The sequence below is a fragment of the Triplophysa dalaica genome, chromosome 7 (genome assembly GCF_015846415.1).
Source record: "Triplophysa dalaica isolate WHDGS20190420 chromosome 7, ASM1584641v1, whole genome shotgun sequence".
In the NCBI taxonomy this organism is placed as follows: Eukaryota; Metazoa; Chordata; class Actinopteri; order Cypriniformes; family Nemacheilidae; genus Triplophysa; species Triplophysa dalaica.
Window position 1 is genome coordinate 6165116 of NC_079548.1, and position 16146 is coordinate 6181261.

A 16146-nucleotide genomic window follows, 5' to 3' on the forward strand; every position below is an offset into this window, starting at 1 on the left:
TAAGTGATATTGATGTGTGAAAATATAATATAATTTTCATACAGAGCAATATTTTTTTCTTATGTATCAGTACTGTAATATGCATTTTAACATGTCTCACTTTACTACATTTGCCAACATGTACAATAACCTAACAAGTAATACATTGTACTTGACTTAACCAATGAATATACCAGGCTTTTTTGACTCATTATTTGATTGGACTATCAATAGCAGAACACTTATTTTCTTAAGAAAACAAATGTTATCTGAAACACAAAAATGCATAATGTGACCATGAGATCAGTGTGTGTGCTTAAGCCACGGTTTCGCAGTGCTGCGGTCACTTTAAGAGGTGACGTCATCGGTTGAGTTTGTTTGAGCAGTGCATCTGATCAACCCAAAGCAGAAACCTTGATCACAAGCTCTCGGAGAAAAGATGGAGTTTTTCCTCGGAAACCCTTTTTCTACACCCGTAGGTCAACTCATAGGTGAGCATGACATAGTCGTCGATTAATACGGCATACAAATACGATACAGCGAGGATTAACTCAGTACGGGTGTATTTGTATTCTCGTGTATACGAAGGCATCATATTCAAATCGATTTTAACAGCAAATGTTTCTATATTTATGCCTGATTCGATTGCAAGACACACTTGAAGACATACATCGTTTAAATTGAGGTCGACATCAAAGAGACGATTAGGTTCGGACTGATACCTCGCTGGTCCAATCAAATCTCAGGGGCGGGTTAAAGCGTCCCTCCCTATATTTGGGATTCGCTCATTTACGTGTCAATAACGCATTAAACGTAAGACAAGGGCGGGGCGTTGCCGGTTCTCTAATAATAGTGACTCGTTTTTGCTGCACTTGTTTAAAAAAATGAACATTTTACACCAGAGACTTTATTAAATGAACTGATTTCACACTAGTTTCGAGAATAATTGATATTGGGGCTATTTTTTATTTATTTGTTCACACTACAATAACCATGGTTTAACCATGATATTTATTATAATACAAATGGTTACTATAGTAAAACCATAGGTTATTAAGCCAAGGGTTGAATAGTGTCAATGCAATAGAAAGTAATCCTAGACTTGCCTATCCATATACTTTTGATGAATAGTTTAAAATATTAATACGCTCATGTGTCATTTACACACACCCAAATGTAACTCCTACATAAACAATAACTGACCCTTATGTCAGTTCTACAAAAAAAGATTCAAAGAATCTTCACATTTTTGTCAGTTTTCATGGCTAAAGTTAGTTTTAAAAGTGTGAAAAGAAGAGTTTGAGAAGTGACATGATGAGGATAGACTATTCCATGACTTGTAATAGTCAAACTAGTACACACTAAAGCTGGAAGTGTCTTGAAGACGGCATTCGTCTTTTTAAACAGTTGAAAAGCCTGTTTTTCCTTCCCACAGGCTGAACTTTAGGTGCGGATAACAATACAAGTTATGTAGCTCACATATACAGATCAGTGGTGTAAACTCTATGTCTTATATATCTGTAATCATTCAGAATGAGTTCAGTTTAACTGAACTGTGTATAGCTGTCTATTGCAATAAGAGGTCACTATAAGTGCTTTCGTATGTGATTTAATTTGTGCATTGCCGTGCGAACGAATTGGTTAAATAGTAAGATTTAAAAAAGAATCACTTGTAAACAAAACATGATGAGGAACATTACTTGTTAGCTTGTTAGGATTTTAAAGCTACATAAATAAAGCTGTGTGTTTTAAGGAAACCTTCTGCTTACTCGTTTTGTAACAAGTTTGTGGTCGCATCAATTAAAAAGAACGCTTTGCTTATGTCCATATCTGATCCTCGGTCTCATTCTCAGAAAATGCCACCAGTTCATCACTCCCATCAGAAGACTGGGGTCTAAATATGGACGTCTGTGACATCGTCAATGAAACCGAGGATGGGTATGTGTGATGTCATCGTGGAAAGATGTGATTTAATGCGGTTGGGAAACTTGTAAAATGTTCGTAATATATAAGCTTTTGAGGCTTGATTTGAACTCTTGCATTGTTTTTAGAGCTAAGGATGCAGTCCGAGCAATAAAGAAGAGAATTTTGGGAAATAGGAATTTTAAAGAAGTTATGCTGACTCTGAGTGTAAGTTCATTTTGTTTTGGACACCTAAGCCACAGTTAGCAATGTCATATAAAAAAAATGCATTCATTTTTTCGTCACATTAGGTTCTTACATTGGCCCTGTTGTTTTGTTACAGGTGTTGGAGGCCTGCGTTAAAAACTGTGGCCACAAATTTCACTCCTACGTGTCTACTAGAGACTTTGTGGAGAATGTTTTGGTCCAGACGATCGTGCCTAAAAATAACCCTCCATTGATTCTTCAGGAAAGAGTGCTAACTATGATACAGGTCTGAAAATAAATCTGTTGTTATATGTCAAGTAATGTTGAGAAGAAACGTCTTTTATGTGTCTCATGCTTTACATGCCTGTGCGCTGCTGTGTGTTTTTATACAAAGCACAGGGTGTGGTTGTGCTCTGACTCTGTCATGTGCTTTCTTTCAAGGCGTGGTCCGATGCCTTTCGCAGTTCTCCAGATTTGACGGGTGTAGTGACCGTGTATGAAGATCTCAGGAGAAAAGGCGTGCAGTTTCCCATAAATCAATCCAATGGCTGTTCCCCTATTCAGACTCCAAACAGGGTACAACAAATTCTCATACTCACAAACCAAATCTTGTTTTTGGAGCGAAGCATTTTATAAGCTTTACGAGTCAGTATTCGGTTTTATTATAAATGCAGGTAAAGATACAAATCCCCACTTGAAATCATAGATTCCCTAATGAAATATTTATTATGCCTTTGTTGTTTGTTGCTTCAGCATGAGGTTTATTTATTAATGCCTGTGTCCAACAGACTATTGAATCCATGTATTCAGAGAGACGGTCTGTTACGGCCTCACAACCACAGGGTACAGAAACGAAGCTTGAAATGTCACCACAACAGGTAACACACACACACGGGACGTGCTGTAGTGATGCATTTCAGTATTTTAGGATTTCACAAACTGAAAGTATTGATTTGACTTACCAGATTTTAGAATAACTAGACTAAAAACAAGTATCCAGTGACGGGTCATAAGTCTAACAAATTAACATATTATTATGCATATTAAAAATTATCCGTCCGTGTCCTGGACCAAAATAAGCTTAAGATATGACTTGGCCGCAAATTAGAACATTTAAAGGGACAGTTCACCCAAAAATGAAAAATCTGTTATCATTTACTCACCCTCAAGTTGTTCCAAATCTTTAAAAAAACGTATTTGTTCTGTTGAACACAATGTAAGATACTTTGAAAAGTCCTGGTGCACTTTTGACTACCATTGTAACTTTTCCTAATACGGTAGTCAATGGTGTACAATAACTGTTTGGTTACAAGCATTCTTCCAAATATCGTTTTCTGTGTTTATCAGAACAAAGAAATTTGGTTGGAACAACTCTAGGGTAAGTAAATGATTACAGAATAATTTTTTTGGGGGTGAACAGTCCCTTTAAGCCATTGGTGAACTGTCCCTTTAAGTAGGTTTAACATAAATATGTGCATTTTGAGACAAAACAATGGCACTGATGAGTTTCAAGATATGTCAGGGCAAGTTGTTTTCAGTTTGACAGATCTAATATTTACTTTATTCTAGGAATAGTCTTAAACCCTGTACAGGAAACACCCCTATATTGAATAGTCTAAATCTATATCTGTCTGTGAAGATAAAATTGCATGTATTTTTCATCATCGTATTGGTCTGAAGATTTGTAGCCTTTAAAACTTTTTTTAATGAAAACGTTTTTGTCACTCTTTAAAGGATAAATTATACTGGAAAGGGAAGAGAAAGAGGTCAGCATATACATATGCACTCCTTCAATCTTCTTAACCCAGGAGGAACCTTATGAAGTTATGCGCCTTACAAGGATAGTTAACCCAAAAAAATTACATTCTCTCATAATTTACTCACCCTCGTGTAATCCAGTAACTATATGTGACTTTTTCTTCTGTGGAAGACAATGGAAGTATTTTGGAGAAATTACTTTTGTGTCAAAACAATTAAGTCATTTGGGCCTGATGTGACCTGCTGATGGTTACTAATATTCTTCAAAATATCTTGTTTGGTATTCTGAAGATGAAAGAAAGTCATGCAGGTTATAAATGACATGAGGGTGAGTAAATGAGGACAGAACTTTCACTTTTGGGTGAACTATCACTTTAAAGAAAGTTTTAATTTAACGTTGTTGGTAAATGAATCATTTAATAGGTTTGATATCCATTCCATTACAGCTGTTGAATAGTTCTGTGCAAAGTGTAGCACTTGTTACATTGTGTGTAAGAAAATAATTTGTTTTGTGTATTTGATGAAATAGTTGAAGACGGACCTAGAGATGGTGCGTAATAATCTATCGGTGATGTCAGGGATGATGTCTCGAATGGGAAGTGTTCGCCAGTCGGACATGGAACAATTACAGGTGCGTTCAGTGTAACCCGATGTGCTAAAATACCTTTACGCCATGAATATAATTTATTATTATTTTATAAAATACGCTCCCATTTATTTCACTTTGGATGATTACTGGTTGTCCTTTATTCTCCTATATTTTATATTTGTAGTTTTATTTTCATATCGTGATACTTGGGAAAAGCAGGGTGGTAAAACCTTTTAAATAAAGATTCATAGATTTGTGCATAGATGACGTATTTTTGTAGGCCAAGCTGGAAGTTAGCACCGTCCTGGTTTCACTGACCGAAAGCCTATGGAGTATTTTTTCAGAGACTTTTGGAACTTCGCCAAAAAATATGCTCTGTGATTAACAAAGGTTTATGATATTTACAAATTTTGTCTATCAAGATAATATTTACAAATTAACCCAATGTTGGCAAAGGTGAAAAACTAACGCGAGGCTATTAACAGACTACACTACGAAAAAATTACAATGGTAGTCAAAGTACCCCTATAATCTTTGCTTTCCTACATTCTTCAAAATATCTACTTTTGTATTCATCAGAACAAAGAAATATATGAAGTAATTTTTCCTACTATGTCAGTCAATGGGCTCTTCGGACTGTTTGTTTGCAAGCGTTTTTCCAAATATCTTTCTCCGTTTTCATCTGAACAAATTATTTTATACAGATTCGGAACAACTTGAAGGTGAGTAAATGATGGGTGAACTATCCCTTTAATGTCCAAGCCAAAGGATGCGGTTACTTTTAGCAACTTGTAAGCACCCATTTCTTTTAAGAAACAATAAAGCTTTAAAAAATAACCAATGGGTTATAACTGGTGTTTTTTATGTCATATATTAAAACTTGAAAATATTTAGGACTTTTAACCATAAACCCATAGACTGTGGTGAGAACTGGAAGTGCTAAAACTCGCTTCTGGGGTTTGCATATAAAAATACTTCATCTCTGCACCACTTTTATTTAAAAATAAATGTTGCTTCTAATCAAATGTAAAATAGTATTAAAAACAGACATATTTTTTTTGTAGTACATGTGTATTATTTGTATTCGTTGTTCATTTATATTACCACAGTTTTACTACAAATATATATGTTAAACGGTTGTTAAATTAAAAGTGAGGCCATAAGAAATTCTCATGGACTGGTGTTGATCAAATCATGATTTTGTCAATTAACATATTGTAAAGGATTGTGGAATTAAACTTTTGTTTGGGTTTCTCTGCTCTCTCTCTGCCGGCCAGTAGCAGTTGAACGTGACGTGTAAGAATATGCAAGTCCGAATACTGGAGCTCATACCAAGCGTTACAGACGAGAAACTTATAGGACAATTACTGATTGTCAACGATAACATGAACACAACTTTTGCACAATATCACAGGTAAGAAAATTCTCATTAAATATTGTTATGAATGTATAAAATAATTGTGTTAAAAATGAAGTTTTGATGCTTGACCTGTAGCTGTGCTGTGATAATAAGGTGAAATAGATTAATTGGAAAACACACACAAACTCTGATGTGCACACTTCTTTCTCTGTCTTATGTGGGTATGTTTTAACATTATGATATATTAGCTCATTTTTTATTTCATCTTTTTTTTAGTTTTGAAAAAAATCTCAAACAACAGAGCAATGTACAACAGAGCAATGTACAGTCGGTAAGATAAACATATAAGAGGCTAAATGTGCAATAATGACTAATAATAATAAACATTAATGTTCTTTCAATGCATTATTACAAATATATATATATATTTACCTCAGAGCACGGCGAAGGCACATGTCATTGATTTTGGTGCCATTCCTAACCAACTAATAGCAGGAAATGCACCTCAAAGTGTCGTCAGCCAATCAACAGTCAACATGCTGTCCAATCAGATGGCAGGATTGAGTAAGTTCAGTTTTGCATACATTTTTTAATTATTCTTGACGTTTTACTTCTGTCTTCATAGTTAATTATAAGAGCCATTTATATTATTATATTAACTCACTGTTAAGAGGAATATCTCCCTTTTTGGTTGTTATAGATCATAACGCCCCCCAGTGATAGAAACTAAACAAATTCTAAATGTGGCTTTTTTAAATACTGGTTTTAAATGTGTTATAAATGTTAAATAAATGCATGGTTTCTAATATTTATTAAAGTTATATGCGTAATTGTTTATTTAATTTTGGATGTTCGTTACACAGGGACCTATTATTTTATCAAAGGTGCTCTAGATATAAAACATGCTTTAAACTGTTTTGCCGTTAACACATTTCTTTGCTGTATCTTTTTTATAGGTACAAAAACAGAAGACTTTACCCAAAATAAAAGCAGCACATTACAAAGAAGGTAGGAGCCCATACTTGCAATATCTTTCCAATAGAATAGGATAAAAACATTTGAATTAAAGGATGAGTGGTACATATGCGTCACTGTCATGTTGGATTATTGTACGCAATTGTCAAGATGTTGCAGTGCGGTTGCTAGGCTGTTCTAGGAGGTCTCTGGTGCGTTTTTTACCTAGCAAAAGAGCACCACCATCACGCCGAGGATGGCTGCTAGTGCGTTTAATTCAGTGTTTTGTCTTTCTTGTTTGTTTAGGAAATGTAACTATGGTAGGCCGGTCTTGCTGTGTTAAAAACTGCAATAGCATTACGCAGAGTTATGCTTTCGATTTCTTCATATGTCAAACAAAACAAGTAACGGTACATTTTAAAAACAATTAAAGCAGAGTATGATCCTCCCAAGATGGCGGCGCCACTGCTACAGGGCATGACGTCAGCTTAACATTTTATACAATATTATTCCTTTTTTTGTTTTTGTGTGCTTGGTTGACAGTTCGGAAAACCTTGTAGCATATGATGGTCTGACTTCCAATCCCAGAAAGCCACAGGACACCAGCGCGGTAAGCATCTTTGAAAGATTTACTCTTAAGAAAAGGATATCATGTTTGAACTAATGCTTTTAATGCATCTCTTTGCACTTTGAAAGATTTTGCAATTTGTATATGTTCTTTGTGTAACAGCGATTAGGTTTTTTGGTTATGTTAACCTGACACTGGATGCCATCAAATGTGTGTCCATCATTTTAAAAGGTTGTCTGTCTATGTTAAGGATTACAATGTAGACACCACCGCCCTCGGCAGCTCGCCTCAATTTCATTGGATGATTGAAAAGGGAATGGTGGGTCTGATTGGCTGATAAGGCTGTCAGTCTGCAGCATGACATGAGTTTGTGTCATTTCTGATCTGTGGTCATGATAAAGAAACATCCTATTTTAGATCAAATCTGAGATCTTGAAGACACATTGGTTGCTGTACAGATAAGATGGGATGTTTCTTTTTTTTCAGCCTTTTAGGGCTGTTTTCATTTTATTTTTGGTCAACTTTATTTCTTTGTGTTCCTCTGCATCCTGCATGTTTGGAAGAGCTGTGGTATCATTATTTGCTGAATGGATTTTTTGGCTCTTTGGTGTTTCATTTATTCCATATTTCAGGCCTGCGTCATGACAGATTCATATTCAGTTTTGACTTCTTTTCCAATCCAACATAAGTGTTCACCAGTCCTGAACCATAATCATTTTTCTTTTTACAAAACAAAAAAGCAGAAAGAAGGCATGAAACTCATTTTACAACACATCTCATTAACAAGATTGCTAGTTGGTGTAAATTAACATAGCATTACTTTTTTGGCTGCTGTCAGATCCCTGTGGATCAGATTGACATGATGGACGACATCGAGCAGTGGCTTAGTGTGGATGTAAGTAACCTCTATCCAGTCACACCTGTCCCGCACAAATGCTCCTGTAATGTTCCTGTTTGGGTGTTTCTCCGACCCAAAATGTCTTGTAAAAATGTAACTGGAAATAAAAATTTAATTGAGAATGGCAACCATATATAAATACTTTTCAGAACTCACAAACACGTTTCTGGTACACATGTCGAATGTATAGAATAATGCAATGTAGGTCGCTTTGGATAAATGCATCTGCCAAATGCATAAATGTAAATGTACATGTTCTGTATGAACAGAACGGTATTGGACAACTAATGTCTATCATCTCACACAACGCGAGAGCTGTTCTCAAAAAACACGGTTCATTTGTGTCTTGCGTGTTTTAACAGAAACTGAGAAACATTCAAAAGTAGGGCTGAAACGATACTGGGATTACACAAAACAGGGTTCACGAATGAAATTTAAATTTAAACAACATTTATTTACAAAACGGTATCCATTTTTAATAATGTAAATAATAAAATATTACATAGCTCTGTCACTCAGAAAGAAAACTTATTTCTAACCAAATGAAACTAAGAATGGAATTAAAGAAGGCACATGAAAATGTTGTTGCAGGTCTCGTTATGGCAGCTCAATGAAATCTTAGGCGTTTTTTAACCAGAGAATTTTAATATAATTTAATACAATTTACAAAAGATGTATAACAAGTGCATATGTGAATCTTGTCAATTAAACTAATGACATTAATTAAGAAAGATCATTGATTATTATCAAAATATTATTTGATTTATTCATACTTGAAGTTAAGAATCGATTGTGCATTGATGTGTTTTTCATGCATTTAATATCTTGTTATTTCTGTTCTTGTAATACAGGTGGAGGATTCAGAGGGGGTCACTGAAGGTAATCTACTTTCTAAAAATACTGACAGCTGAAGAATAGCTTGATCTGTTCTTTTGAAATGAAAAGCAAACCTTAAACTCTTTTAGATCTAATTTATAAATGTAGTGTATTTTAGCTAATACTCATGTCAACATATTTAAATCGTTCTGCAGCTATTTTTCTGATATTTCCTAAATTCAACACACAGAAAGGACACATATCTCATCCGGAATGTAAAATATATATTAGCTTAATGTTTAAATATGAGTGGATAAGTGGCAGGTTTGTAATGCAGTTAATTTAACAAGTAATCTCCTGAAAAATAAGTTACTTTAGCAAACCCTTACAGATTTGTTAGAGATTAATTCCAGTGTCTCTCTCTCCCTCTCCTAGAGTTCGATAAATTTTTAGCAGCAAGAGCGAAAGCAGCGGAAAGTCTTCCTTCAGTAAAGGAGTCACTCCATAACCCAGACTGCTCACAACTGTAGTTCTGTACTAGCTTTAAGTCAATTTTAAGTAAATTTGTCCATAGTCAGTTTAAACAACATAAATTTTAGTTACAGCCCTGTTTACACCCCTGCTGCGTCAATAACCTGTTTTCAACATTGCGTTTTGCACACACATGTTTAGTTATAAGTCCCTTTTAGGTTTATAATGTATGTTTTTAGTTAATTAAGCATGCAATGGTTATAATATTTTGTTCATCTTTTGGAGAATGGTTCTATGGTAAAGCATGATAAATGCTTTTTTTCTTTATTTAATATTCGTTAGGATAAATCATTGATGCATATACACTGTATATATATATAGGCTAACATTTTATTAGGCTACTTTAAAAGAGGTGGATTTTACAGTAAGGAAAGTGTAAAATGTATGTTGTTTTATTTTCTTAAAATAAATGCTGTTTATTTCTGCAGACCTGCACTACTTGAATGTTTAATTCTCAAATTCTTGTTAAACGTTTAGGGGTTATGTTACAGTATATTCAATAAAAAATTTTTTTTTATCTTTGAGTGTTGATGGGTATGTACAACATTTGCATTAATATTATATTAAACATTTAAATAACTAGTGAGTTTCTGACATGTAAAGTTACTCATAATAATATATAAAAGTGACCAAAAATTCCAATTACAGTCATTGAAGTATGCCAGGGCTGTCCAAAGTCAGTCCTGGAGGGCCTGTGTCCTGCAAAGTTTAGCTTCAACCCTAATCAAACACACTTGAACAGCTAATCAAGGTCTCACAAAGCAGACTAAAAAACTTCTAAACCGGTGTGTTGAGCCAAGTTGGAGCTAAACTCTACAGGACCGACATTGGACATCCCTGAATTATGCAAATGCTACTTCTAAAGAAAAACATCAACTGCATCTTGTACACCATTTCCGTTTACATTCACACATTGACACAAGACGCGCTTTTTTGTGGGTGCTGCATGCCCTCCAGTATAATATTCCATTGACGCAATTGAACAGATTTGTATCTTGTGCTTTAATGTAGAAAACATAAGACATTTAAGCATCTGCATTACAATAGCAACAAATAATAAACATACGTACTGTATTGGCAAATGGTTACAGCTGCAAACCATTTTGAGGAGATACTGTACTTTTTACAATTAATGTATTTTTATCTAGTCTATAAAAAATGACATCATAAACCGTCCTACGGGCTTCAATGATATCAGAAATGTAACTGTAGCTGAGAAATAGCTAAAAAAAAATACACTTTTAAAGAGAATAAAAAAATGGCATACCCAATAGTTGCATAGCATGATAAACATTAATCAAACTTAAATGTGTGGGTGTTTTAGTCAATTATATTGCTTTGTTAGTTTTGGCCTGTTTCCAAACACAACTTAAGTAGATTAAGTCTAATATTTAATAAATTCTGATAATATACACATCGAACAACATTTAAAACCTCACATATACATATGCATCATATGAAAAGGCACATTTACATTAAACTTAAGTGCAATCGTAGTACAGCAATAACATTCAGACATTTCAATATTCATACAAGGACCTACATAAGCTTCTATAACAGATTCTTAATTAGACTTGAACAAAAAAAATGTACCTCCAACTTTTTGTAAACACCAAGTTTTAAAGGGGTCATATGGCACGGATACATGTTTTTCTGTGTCTTTGGTGTGTTATAAATTGCCCATGCATGTATTAGACATGTACTTCAATTAAAAATTCAAGTGTCGGAAGAAAAGATTAATTCTATCTAAAAGCAAATGCTCACCCAGACCTGCCTGAAACTCCTCATGTAAATATTCTACACGTTTCAGAGAGGCGGGGCAAAGAAGAGATACAAAAGTGCACTGTCTGTGGCAAATACAGCATTGTTGAACCCAAAAATGTGTATACACATTGCATTACATCTAAAACCAACGATAATATTCGTTTTAGCCGTGTGGTATGACCCCATAAACAACCCGGTGTAAATGGACCTCACACTATTCGCCAATGATTAAATTCAAGGAATACTTTAGCATATGTCCCCTTTTACAAGTATTAATACCTTGGAAAATGGCATTTAATACTCTTTTAAAGGGCCTTCATTTTCTCTCAATTGATTGATCAACTTTTAATAGTTTTTAATACCCCGTGGACACCCTGGCCTAACACGATACCTTAGAATACATTTATGTTACACAGTATGTGTGTTCCCGGGGTATTAAATCAACAACATTGGTGTTGCAAGCACCATGCTTTCCAGTGACAGGTACAGGAACATAATTTCAAGTGTAAAGTAATGCCCTGAGTGTCGTCTATCCAGTGAAAAAAAAAAAAAATCACAGTTAAATTTGAATCACAGTGACTTAATCCATCTCTACCTCTTTTTAACCCTGCTGCTATTAGGCATTCTAACAGCCGTATGTAACTTTTTTTGGTAGAAATGTATATTCTGGAAGACAAAGAGCATTTATGTGTAAACTTTAACAGTGCATAAACAAGTTGAAAAAGAATGATTATGAATGTCAAACTAACCGTTAACAGTAACTTGAAGGAGTAGTTCACTTTCAAAATAAATTTTCATGATTTACCCCCATGTCATCCAAGACAAAAATTAAGGTTTTTGATTGAATCATTCCAGGATTTTTTTTATCCATATAGTGGACTTCTATGGAGTCCAAATGGTTGAAGGTCAAAATTACAGTAAAGAAAATCATGGAATGTTTTCATTGAAAAACCTTGGTTTCTTTTCGACTAAGGAAACAAATATATAAACATCTTGGATGACATGGTGGTGAGTAAATAATCATGAACATTTATTTTGAAAGTGAACTACTCCTTTAAAGCAAGCACAGTTTTGTCATCTAACATTGTCTTCATATCAGGGACGCAAACCACACGACATTGCTACAGTGCAAGTCACATGGGCAGTCACAACTTTCATCAAAAAAAAGGCATACCGGTTTTTCTGTCATCTGCCACCTCTAGGTAGGGGTGACAGGGCTTGACATTAACCTTTTTGCTCACCAGCCAGTGGCTCGTGGTTTCCCAAAGTTACTAGCAACTCAATATTTCCACTGGCCACAATTTTATTGTTGGGAAAATACTTTACATGATTAAAGATAATTTTGGCCTGCTAAAAATTACTTGATTTAGAATCATTTTGCTTGATTTAGCTAGATTTAAAACCCTTTCAAATGCAGATTTACCACCCAAATATATCTGCTGGTATATACCACAATACTTAGTCATACATCCACACATAGTCTATAAAGGGTCTATTTTTCTTCCCAATAGCTGGTGCTTTGTCCTTCAGGAGCCGCATTTATCGACCACATATTGTCACCGAGGTCGTCTCATTTCAGGTAAAAAAAACATAAAATTAACACTTATTTCTCTTAAAGTCCATATTGCAAGTAGATGTTTTTTATAAAATTAATATATAACCTTGTTTAAAAAGTACCATATGAAAAGTTTATGCCGGATTTTTTATGCTTATCAAAATTTAAGGCCGCAAATTTAGGGAAGTGACTTTCGGGATTTTAGAAGTTACCATTTCTTTTTTTCAACATTGAGTCATTTGAAGTCACTAGAGGGAGAAGAGTTCAGCAATTTGCCTTTGATCACTGCAGAGTATTATCGTATTCAGTTAGAGCGTAATTTTTCATCGTTATGGTTAATGATTGTATTTGTAGAGGTTGGACAAAATCTTTCCTGTCGGGAAATCATAAGATGTAATCATTGTACTTTCATTCTTACTTGAAACGTAATAGTTGATGTCCTGAAATAAAACCTGAAATAAAAAACCTTGGTGACATATGCAGCCGACATGTGCGACCACCGTAGTTCTTTTGAGAAAACTACAATTATAAAAAAATTATATTTAACCTTCCAAAATGGCTGTGGGAGTGGCTTAAAATACCCACATTTGTGAAGTGTTAATGTCAAGCCCTGTACACAACACACTGCTTAGATGTGCACAAATAATAAGACCTTTGTGGTAGTCTTGGCAACGATGTAGAAAAGTTTTCACATAAATTCATGTGAGAACTTGACTGCCCTTTCTCTGTTTATGGAGTTCTGCACTGACATTTGCTGTACTAGTTCCACATTTTGATTGTGTGGCACTCACTACAAAATCATATGTCATACATCCCAGAGTATGTGAGTGCTCAAGACTGGCTCAGATCATGTGGCAGGAAACCTTGGAAATCGTCGTCAGAAGGAACGCATACAGTAGAAGGCAGCGTTTCATGAGCGTTACCCTCCTCAGGTCTGTTCCACACACACAGTATTAAATTCTGCACATCCACAGGGAGAAAAATAGTGCAGTTGCTTCTTCATCATGGCAGGAAAGTGCAGGTGACATGGTCCAAGTGTTAAGACATCACTCCCAAAGTTTCAGAATAGTTAAGTGTGCTTCCAGTTAATCGTCGGACCTTGTGTCCGTGTGGACAGTAGCACAACTGCGCTTCAGGTTACCCGAGTTTTAGTCCTGGCTCGAGGCCCTTTCCCAGCCCCACCCCCTTTGCTTCCTGTCCTCTCTATGATTGCACTGTATAAAATAAAGGCAAATAGTAAACCTGGTCAAAGTAGTTTCAAGTTTGGCTGTGGAACAGGCATATGATGGCTGGGGTAGACAAATTCATCTTCATGGTCATCTGTTTGAGAAAGGAGGTAAAGAGAACAACAGCAACATTTTTCATAATATGTGTCCTTGTGTGCCTTATTTCCATTGTTTATACTGTAGATAAAATAACTGTATTTAGAAAATGTGCCGTTTAAGTGGTATATTTTTCCCAATTTGCATTAGTGTTCCAACTGTCATAAATTTCTTACCACGAACTAAACTCCACTGTCATGTCTGAAATTTTCAAACCATGGGCGGACAGAGCTCTGTGATGTTTCCTCCACAGACAGCTTTATTCCTGGTAAATCATTGTTAAAGAAAATTCATTTAGTTTCATGGTCTTTATAAAGATTGACTATGAAGAATGGCAACAATACTTTTCCATTTGAATTACACTAAATTGTCAAGTTTATTTGGTAGCATTATCATAGTCTGCCCACAGTCTGTAAAAGTATTTTTACAAATGTTTATACATTATATTCCAATTCCCATGCTCATGTCACGATTCACTAACTACTTATCTGTTAGGTTACAGGATCGATCATGTTTGTCAATGACGTATAAAGTGTTGTCTTATGACATCTCAGATCTCACCGCAATTATCTGGCCCACGGCGACAGAGTCTCCAATCCTGAGCAGAAACCTCCAGACACGAGCAAGTGTGTGGTCTGCGGTAAGAAGATCATAAAACATAGTTAATGGATAACTTCCGAATACCTAACATGTCGAAAAATACATCAACATAGCTCAATAACGATTATCGTTGATTACCACGGTTTCATTTTCTTAAGGGCATCGCTGGACCGTCGGTCGCCATTACATTGCAGGTAACGTTCCCCGAAAAAGTCACATCTCGGAAGATTTTTTTAAATGTGATATTTAGTCGGGTGAAACCGGCCCAATAAATGTCAACTAACTTGCTTGTTATTACGGCAGGTGAATTGATAAAAGTTGCATCCCAGCAATGACGGATGAGAAAAGGTTATCGTGCAAAGCTGATGTAATAACTCACCTCTCTGATTAGTTTCCATATCTTTATAAAGCTTCTCGTTAGATGTTTCGATCTCCGTTGTAAGTTACACTTTGGTAAGAGTATGAACGTACGTATGTTCATATAACGTTAAGCTCATACAGAAGCGCGCACCCGTGTGTTTCTCAAAACTGGTCGGCGCGTCATTAAAAATGAGTGAAAGATGAGAAAAAAAGGGCGGTGCGTTTGTCCTTATATGGGAAGTCAAGCAGGAGAATAAACCAAGGCACAAGATACAATAAAGTGTGCGAAGTACCGTTAAAAACACAACCGTTGTGCGTTGTTTGAATGACCCACAATGACTTTAGTCACAAAGTTACTTGAGTAACTTTAGTAACTCATATAATGACCAACAATTCCGCCATTGAGAATTCATTTCACTAAACCTGATCAAATTGAAAGTACTTTCGTCTCAAATCAATAACGGTCAGTTGAGCAGGTGAGGTGCTTACCTTTTATACATATTCCCCTCATGAGTCATTCAACAAAGTGTAGCAAAAAGGAGCTGCACGAGATCAACTTATTGTCGTGTTTGTATAAGGTAAAATGTAACCATAATAAACATAATGAATCCTTGTTGATCGCCATCTTTGCTTCTTTTGTGTCTTTAACAGTTGCTCCATTGCACTGCTTAAAAACGAAATAAACAGATATTTGGGGAAAGTCCTCCTGAGTTCAGTCACTAAGCTTCTTGTTGCCGAAAGGCGCTTTCGTTCCCGCGCTTTTGCGTCTTCTTCTTTGGTTACAAATAACATAGAGGTGCATTGCGCCACCATCATCACGGAGGAGGAACAGCGTATCGTCGTGTCAGCCTGAATTAAAATCGAATACAGTTTTTTACTAAATCCACTTATATATTCATCTATTTATTTTATCATTTGTATTCGCTTTAGAAATCAAGCATATTGAACAAGCGGACGTTTGGCTATTTTGGATGATTTCGGAG

General features: G+C 35.4%; 1 protein-coding gene and 1 long non-coding RNA gene across 4 annotated transcripts; one reads left to right on the plus strand and one right to left on the minus strand.

The window, feature by feature from the left end:
- Positions 1-342: 342 nt before the first annotated feature.
- On the plus strand, positions 343-10078 carry tom1 (target of myb1 membrane trafficking protein). Of its 2 annotated transcripts, XM_056753973.1 has the most exons (16): positions 343-470; positions 1833-1917; positions 2031-2109; positions 2225-2374; positions 2530-2664; positions 2877-2966; positions 4376-4477; positions 5716-5849; positions 6072-6126; positions 6233-6359; positions 6752-6803; positions 7293-7359; positions 7568-7636; positions 8156-8212; positions 9067-9094; positions 9467-10078. In XM_056753973.1, exons 1-16 carry the CDS (start codon positions 419-421, stop codon positions 9559-9561), a joined length of 1377 nt encoding a protein of 458 aa, XP_056609951.1. In that variant the 5' UTR covers positions 343-418; the 3' UTR covers positions 9562-10078. The 2 variants fall into 2 exon arrangements, with proteins under 2 accessions (XP_056609951.1, XP_056609952.1); XM_056753974.1 differs by lacking the exon at positions 7568-7636.
- Positions 10079-10545: 467 nt separating this feature from the next.
- LOC130426317 (uncharacterized) lies at positions 10546-15906 on the minus strand. 2 transcript variants are annotated; one of them, XR_008907170.1, is made up of 4 exons: positions 15653-15906; positions 14765-14838; positions 14380-14468; positions 10546-14201 (listed from the first exon to the last, which is right to left on the minus strand). It is a non-coding gene; the product is annotated as an uncharacterized LOC130426317 (long non-coding RNA). The 2 variants fall into 2 exon arrangements; XR_008907171.1 differs by lacking the exon at positions 15653-15906 and adding an exon at positions 15183-15319.
- Positions 15907-16146: the final 240 nt, after the last annotated feature.